Source organism: Micromesistius poutassou, assembly GCF_964030765.1.
Source record: "Micromesistius poutassou genome assembly, chromosome: 5".
Lineage (NCBI taxonomy): Eukaryota > Metazoa > Chordata > Actinopteri > Gadiformes > Gadidae > Micromesistius > Micromesistius poutassou.
In genome coordinates this window covers 11442471-11450069 of record NC_140275.1, presented here as the reverse complement: position 1 = coordinate 11450069, position 7599 = coordinate 11442471, and the positions used below count along the sequence as shown (strand labels likewise).

General features: G+C 43.4%; 1 protein-coding gene across 1 annotated transcript; it reads left to right on the top strand.

The window, feature by feature from the left end:
* Positions 1-53: 53 nt before the first annotated feature.
* ndc80 (NDC80 kinetochore complex component) lies at positions 54-7493 on the top strand (the record flags this gene model as incomplete). The annotated part of the gene is made up of 13 exons (XM_084468153.1): positions 54-621; positions 1982-2080; positions 2471-2554; positions 2954-3080; positions 3388-3560; positions 3923-4025; positions 4282-4389; positions 4779-4872; positions 5237-5337; positions 6241-6385; positions 6761-6966; positions 7108-7260; positions 7392-7493. Exons 1-13 carry the CDS (start codon positions 614-616, stop codon positions 7491-7493), a joined length of 1503 nt encoding a protein of 500 aa, XP_084324279.1. The 5' UTR covers positions 54-613.
* Between the last annotated feature and the right edge of the window lie 106 nt (positions 7494-7599).

Here is a 7599-nt window from a genome sequence, read left to right as displayed (position 1 = left end):
CGATGACCGCAACACAACGCGCGATAAAGGCACGACTTTGTGCCTCTACTGCCGTGCAGACGACAATGCTGATGACCTGACCATGTTCCAATTGGAAGTATCGAAGTGAATATGCTAAGGAATTAACAAAACGAGGGTTATTGCTCTAGTTATTTGTATTCGTCTTCATTGCATAGCATTTTTTGGGGGTAAAAAAAAAAAGATTGGATTCAACATTCACAGGCTGCACTAGATATGGAAAGTCATCGAATTCAAATGTATTTTCTAATATAAATCGATTTCTTAACATAGGCTGTCACTTGGAGGAATAATTCCTTAATGCATTAATTAAGAAATCAATAAGCATATGTTTTCGACCTATTCTAGGTGGAAAGTGGGTGAAACATTAACAGCGGTGATGGCATGATTTAATATAATCCATAAATCTTCCATCTATTTAGTTGCAATAACATCGCTCGTTATTATTATTTTTTTTGTTCGCTTTGTTGTCAGTGCTGGCTTTCTGTCCAGGCGGCTTTCCGTAGTCAATGGGTGGAAGGAAGTGATTCGAATAGGGCGGTTTGGGCGGTTAATTTGAGCGTTTAAGTCGCGTCAGAAGAGGACCGTACACACAATGGAACGGTATGTTTATCTTCTTTATACCCAACTAACTAGCGTCTGGTGCGTTTGGAAACAACAAGGTGAAGTTAAAGACCTCCTGGCTTATCTTCATTCCACCGCGGGTCGTTAATGCGAGTAACGTCATCGTCGCCAACCCGTCGGTCGGTCTAACGTTATGTTCGTCCGCTAAATTAAGTACAGCATCTGTCGTGGGCGTTAATTAAATACACATTATTTAGAGATAGGACGTTGTTGTTGTTTTTTTACAATATCTTTAATCATTCATATGTAACGAATAGTAATTTTGGCTTACGATTGACCATAATGAAGAGACGCCCTGTAGTGACATTAAGCGTATTAAACTTCTCGTTCCGGGCTGCAGAAACTACGACCGTTTCTACCACTGCCTTCACTGAATGTATTATCTGGCATTGGTTTTGACCTTTTGTAGTTTGTTAATGTTGCACACTCGCCCTCTTTTGTCGCTACAAACGTAAACACGGTGGTTTGTAGCTATATGCGGGTCAGCACCACCACCTAGTGGGGTAGGTGTGTAGTTGTATTATTAGTACAGTGGTAGGTGGATGAGAGGACATCATCGTTTTTCCACGACTGTTTCTAAACTAAAAACTGGAACCGTGCACACAATGGTTAAACTTGAAGCCCATTTGGCAACAATAAATACTATTCCTGTAAAAGTCCATGCACAATTCCTTAGTTTTCACTTAAATAGTGATTTTAAATCAAACGTTTTCACAATCCCTACGCAAGCATTGTTTGTTCAGATGGTAAACCCTGGCCTTCAAATTCCAAACTCTTGTTGGTCTTGCTCACGAGTTTCCCCCCCCCCCCTTGCTCAAACTCAATTGGCATAACTTTTCAATTATGTCAGCGTATCAAAGAGACCTCAGTTGATTTCTACTGTGTTATTTGTTATATAAGTAAAATTGAATCAATTGTCCAGACTGACAGTCTACAGTCAGTATTCTCTTACAGCTAAATATTTTAGAAGACTCTATTTTTAATCGATTTTGGCAAGAATCCTAATTGCACTGATAAGGAAAATATAAAACGCTTCTAAAAATGTTCACAATGACTCGTGGTGGAACGTGAGCAGTGAGTGCAGCTTGTGTGAGGGACAACTGAAACTTTTTATTCTGCCCATTTGATTCCTAGTACCAAACCAATTTATTGTTATAGTGTACCTGCCAACATTTCTGTTTGTTTTATTTATTATTTGTCATTTTGAGAAAAGCCTTAAAGGATGTCATGGAAATTAATTTGTCTGGAGAGGGGAGACTTGAATCTGTGTAGCACTCCTCCAAAACTCTGCCTCCACGTAGCATATGCATTAGTCCCTTCCTGATGTCCTATTTCACAGAGTAAGGATGAGCCGGGCTCAGAGCAGCAGGCTTTCGGAGCTGCCCATGCGAGTCGTCGATGGCAACAGGACAAGCATGGTGTATACTACGCCCCAGAGGTATATTCACAATGTAACATTTCACACTGTTTCTGCACAGTACTATATTGTGCATTATTGACTCTGGCAATGTCTTTACTTGAGGTGGGCCGAGCCATAAGTACATTTCACAACAAATAACTAGCATGCCATGTCATTGTCTAACTAGGATGCAAGTTATATTTTTACCTTTTAGAATACTATTCTGTTTTTGTAGTTGTACTTTTATACAAACTATTAAAATGTATAATTATTCTACATAGTTAGTTACACTTCCTGCAAATGTATGTACAACACAAATGTAAATGATCAGATTACAGTTCTTCCACAACATAAATAACTGGTTTGTTGCCCAATGCACTCTCTTTTTACGGACCGTGACACGTTATGAACGGGTATTTTCATCTGCAGTTGCAAGCCTTCGTTTGGAAAGCTGAACATCCCCAAGCCCCAGTCTCATACCTCTGAGAGAAGGACCTCCTTTTTTGGGGCAAGGTATGTTAATGTTTACTGTAATCAAATGCATTAATTAGCCTCGGGTTTGCCTGATATCTTTATTGGCTTAGCTTTAGATATTTTATACATTTTCAATGATGATGCATAATGTAGGTCTCCATTTAGGCCTCAAGCCCTGCAGATATGAACAGAATGCCGAATGATCTAATCTCTGGTTGTGATGCAGAGCGTATATGTTCACTGGCACATTAACAAGACGTTGGTTGGTTGGGTGGGAAAATATGCGGGTGGAAGCAGTTGCACAAAAATGTAAGACGTTGGTCATAAAAAAGATAGAATAAGGTGGGGAAGCACTGAATTGACGTGGCCCAATGGGGACAGTGTTATGCATGAGTCGATACACACTACTTGCAAAGTAAGACTGTACTGTTGACACAGGGCCAGTGGCGCCGGCATGCCTCGCAACAGCACCGTGGGAGGCTTCGGAGGAGCAGAGAAGTTGAAAGATGTCCGTCCTCTACATGACAAGGCCTTCGTGCAGCAGTGTGTCCGACAGCTCTCTGAGGTAGGAGCTCAAACCATTTCATCATAGTAACTCTTCCATTTAGACTCTTCTTTAGATATTTTTGACTCTCTCCCCTTGCATAGTTGCAAGGTTATTGTTACTCCTTTTTCCCACCTGGAACACCTTCAAACCAACTAATGCCCTTGGGTAGTTTGACGTCTGATGCATGACCTAAATGTGATCCATAATGTTGTGTTGCTGGTTGAAATGTGCAACCCCACCAAGGATATTCAACCATCACTACAATGAATGTCTTTGACGTGATGAAGGCCCTTGTTGCATTATTGAGCCTTTTTCTCTGTTCTAGTTCCTGTCAGAAAATGGGTTCCTTGGCTCGGTGTCCACCAAAACGCTTACGTCTCCTTCCACCAAAGAGTTTCTGAAGATGTTTGAGTTCATCTACAGCCAGCTTGACAACACCTTCCAAATGCCCACCTCCAAAGTAGAGGAGGAGGTTCCGCGCGTCTTGAAAGACATGGGGTAACGTCTTCCTCAATGTGTATTGCAAGTATAACAGATGCGTTGTTATGGGTCTGCACTTGGGGTGTGGTGGCATAACAATCCTACGCAAAGTCTGTAGGCAAAGTGTCCCCTCTGACAGGCCAGGGGCATTTATTAGAAAATGTAACACAAACAAACACCAAACCTCAGTACTCTCTCTCTGGCTGGGATGCTCACCGGTTAGTAAATTGGGCAGCAATTCGAGATGCTATAAAGTTTGTGTAGCACTAGTCTTTGGCCAAAAAATATATTTACAACATATCTAAAACATTCTTCCCATCAACATACAATTTTAACCTGACTGTCTCTCCTTCTGCTTCTTTTTCTATTTCGGGTTAAAGGTACCCGTTTGCCATTTCGAAGAGCTCCATGTATTCGGTGGGGGCCCCACACACCTGGCCCCTGGTCCTGGGGGCCCTCATCTGGCTCATTGACACTGTCAAGGTACGGCTGGGAAAAGTCATTTGTTAAACTACGGGGGTGGCGGGGGGGGTGTCTACAAACCCAATTGTCTACAGTCATCCACAGTAGGCGTATTTGAGCGGGATGTCTATCCCCCTACCTGCTCATTAGTAATGGGCATCTTAAAACTTTGTAAGTTTGGATTTCTGCTATAGAAACTGTTTTGTTTATAATACAAAGTATAGTGTGAATATTGCAATTTATTGTGTGTGTGTGTGTGTGTGTGTGTGTGTGTCAGATCTACTGGTGTATGAGCAGGGAAGAGCTTCTGTTCAGTGATTTCTCAGACGACGTGAACATTGAAGATGACCAAGTGAATATTGAGGACGGGGCGGAGTATAACAAGGTACCCTTCTTCAATCTTGATCTTAACCCTAGTAGTAGGACGAGTAGCAGCCGTAGTAGTTTGTCACCGCTGGTTTTCATAAAAGTTAATGGACAGCGATTAACAAGTCAAACCTATAATAATTTGTGCAGCATTAGAGGGCAGACATTTCTTGTTTTTTCATAACTATACCAACTAATACCAGCTAGTCCACCCTCACTCATTCCGGCTAATAAAGCTGTCCTCTGTTTGACCTCCGTTTGACAATCCGTTTAACAGCTTTATACATTTTTATTAAATCATATCACCCAAGTGTTGACCCACACATCTCGAGACCCAAACGGGTCAGTGTTAAAATGTGTGGCGTCTGCTCACCTTCTTGTCGCTCATACTCTGGTTTGTGTGACAAGCTGTTCCTGGACCACACAGCTGAGACGTATGCCAAGTACCTGCAGGGTGCGGACACCTTCGAGGATGAGGAGGAGATCTACTTCCTCAAACTGAGTAAGAGCTTGCTGCAGCACACTGGAAAAACTTTTTAAACATGACATCGACAGTAGTATATCTTTTAATATGGCTGCATGATTTAGTGTGTGTGTGTGTGTGTGTGTGTGTGTGTGTGTGTGTGTGTGTGTGTGTGTGTGTGTGTGTGTGTGTGTGTGTGTGTGTGTGTGTGTGTGTGTGTGTGTGTGTGTGTGTGAATAATACATTTTCTGTGCTTTGCATATTCTTTACATTTTCCCCATGTATTAATTCTACCAATATCCACCTTTCATTGAAATTGGTAGAATTCCATCTCCATCTTTCATCTGTATGTAATGAGGAGTGTGAGTTGTGTGTAATGTCTCTGTGTGTCTGCGTTCCACAGAGGCCCTCTTCAACATGGACGAGGCGCTGCTGGCCTCCTTGGACGACAAGTTCAGGAAGCTGAGTGACGAAGTGGCCCGGCTGGAGAGGGAGAGCCACGCGGTGAGCGGACCCTCTACATTCAGACCACATGATGTATCGTTTATTCACTTCAGTGACCCCCTCTGGTCGCTATGGAAGCTCTGCTAGTGGGTCCCACACTGGCACGTATTCCCAGGTGTTCGGCCACTCTATCACCTCAGGCTCTTAGTGGGGAAATCTATTCCCCACTATTAATTTTGCCTTCGGCGATTAATTGTTAAGTATAGTGTAATCATCTAATAACATAAATAGTCAAAGTAAAATGGTTTCTCCTTCTCCCCACATGTGTAATTAGTTACTCCAACTGATCAACATAGCAACATTGTTGTAGCCTACTTTCAGTTGGCTTGCAGGAAAAAATCCTAAAAATAAGTGGTCTCAAAAAAATAGATTCATTAAAGAATGCTCCAATCTATCATAATCTCCCTCATCCACAAACTGCCATTAGCTACAAATTTAAACACTTGGATTAAATCACTTGGATTAAATACAAGGTCATTATAAATGAATCTAAACACAGGAATTTAAGGTGAAAGCATGGAGCCTAAGCACGTCTTCACTGGCTATATGTGGTTGAGGGGGGGAATCGTTTTTTTCGTTTGTTTCTAATTTTTTTCTCACCTCACGCCCCCTGAAGAACTCTGGCGCCCCCTAGAGGAGGCTCGCCTCACAGTTTGAAAACCCCTGGTTTACACAATCTAGTTTGCTAGTTCTAGTTTGATTTCTTAATCATCATTACATGCCTGATGTCAAAGGACCTTTTTAGAGACATTATTTCTCTATTTTCCCAGACACCCTGTCTCTGTGTCCCAAGAACCTATCCCGAGCCCTGATGGAGGGTGATTGCACAGCTTTTTTTAGAAGGTGTGTGTGTGTGTGATCCCAGTGTTGATCATCCTCCTCCCTCCTCTCTCACTCGTCTAGGATCCCCTGATGAGCAAGAGGATGCAGAAGATGCAGTTCCAAACGGACCTCCAGAAGCTCCAGAGCTACCGAAGCAGCCTGGAGGTCCTCAAGTCCTCCATGGAGGGCAAGGCTTTAGAGGTCACAGATGAGCTGGAGGCCGCAGGTAGCGTCCTTACCATCAACATACCCCCCATTTTAATATTCTTTATATGTGTATATGTGTGTTAGCCCACTGGCTGGTCCAGCCTTTGTTTCACCCCCAGTATATCATCCATGATTTCTGTGTGCATGCAATGTTGATTTGTTTGAAGCAAATCCTGAATAATGTAGATTCATATTCATTGGAAATGGCATTTCTTACAGAACTCTATGCAGGATTTTATACCAAATCATTGTTATTGGCTAAAATCAGTGTGTCAACTTCTACTACTTTTTTCACATTATCTTCACAAAATGGTGCTGTGCTTTATTTGATGACGAGTCCTAACATGACGCGTGGCTTAATTGTTGTTGCTGTTTTTCTTCTTTTCTTTGCCAGGCCATCAACTGGAGTCCCTGAAGCAGGAGCACGACCACCTGCAGAACGTGCTGCAGAACCAGAAGTTCACCCCGGCGGACGTGGAGCGCATCAACCGGGAGAAGAACGAGCTGCAGCAGACCATCTCCAGCCTCAGCAAGAGCCTGGAGGAGGCCGAGCAGCACATGTGGAACGAGGAGATTGCTGTGGTCAAGGCCAAGGAGAAGGTGTGCACACGTTACAACTGAACACCAACCAGACCCACTGACCCAGTGCGAGGGCTCGCCCACACACAAAGTCCAGATGATCTCTGGCGAAGCCAAGCCACTACAGCTTACGAATGCTTCCTGTGTTTCTGTGTCTTCCAGGCAGAGCTGAAGCTCACCGAGTACCACAAACTGGCCCGTAAGCTGAAGCTCATCCCAGCATCGGCTGAGAATGCCTGCGGCCACGACTATGAGATCAGGGCCAACTTGGAGTACGGCCCCACGACCATGGTCCAGTACAAAGCGCAGGTCATGGTAGGGAGAGTCGATTGTGACTGCAAAGAGCACACTACAAAAATCATTCTTCGTGCTATGAGTGAACTCGAAAGTTTGATGGCGTATTTGTTTATTTACAAACTGTATTGGGGGCGTTTGGGTTTGTCCAGGTGCGTCTGCGGGACCTGATTGGTAACGTGGAGGAGGAGGGCAGCCAATTGGCCAATCAAAAGCTCAGTGTGGAGGAGTCTATCGAGCAGGTAACACGCTAACCTGGTCTTGCAACCTACCGATACTGGACAGTTCCTTATTTATTCATGCCTTGGCTAAACGCATTTCATTCCTCCATATAGCGATCTTATCTATTGGTTAGCTCCG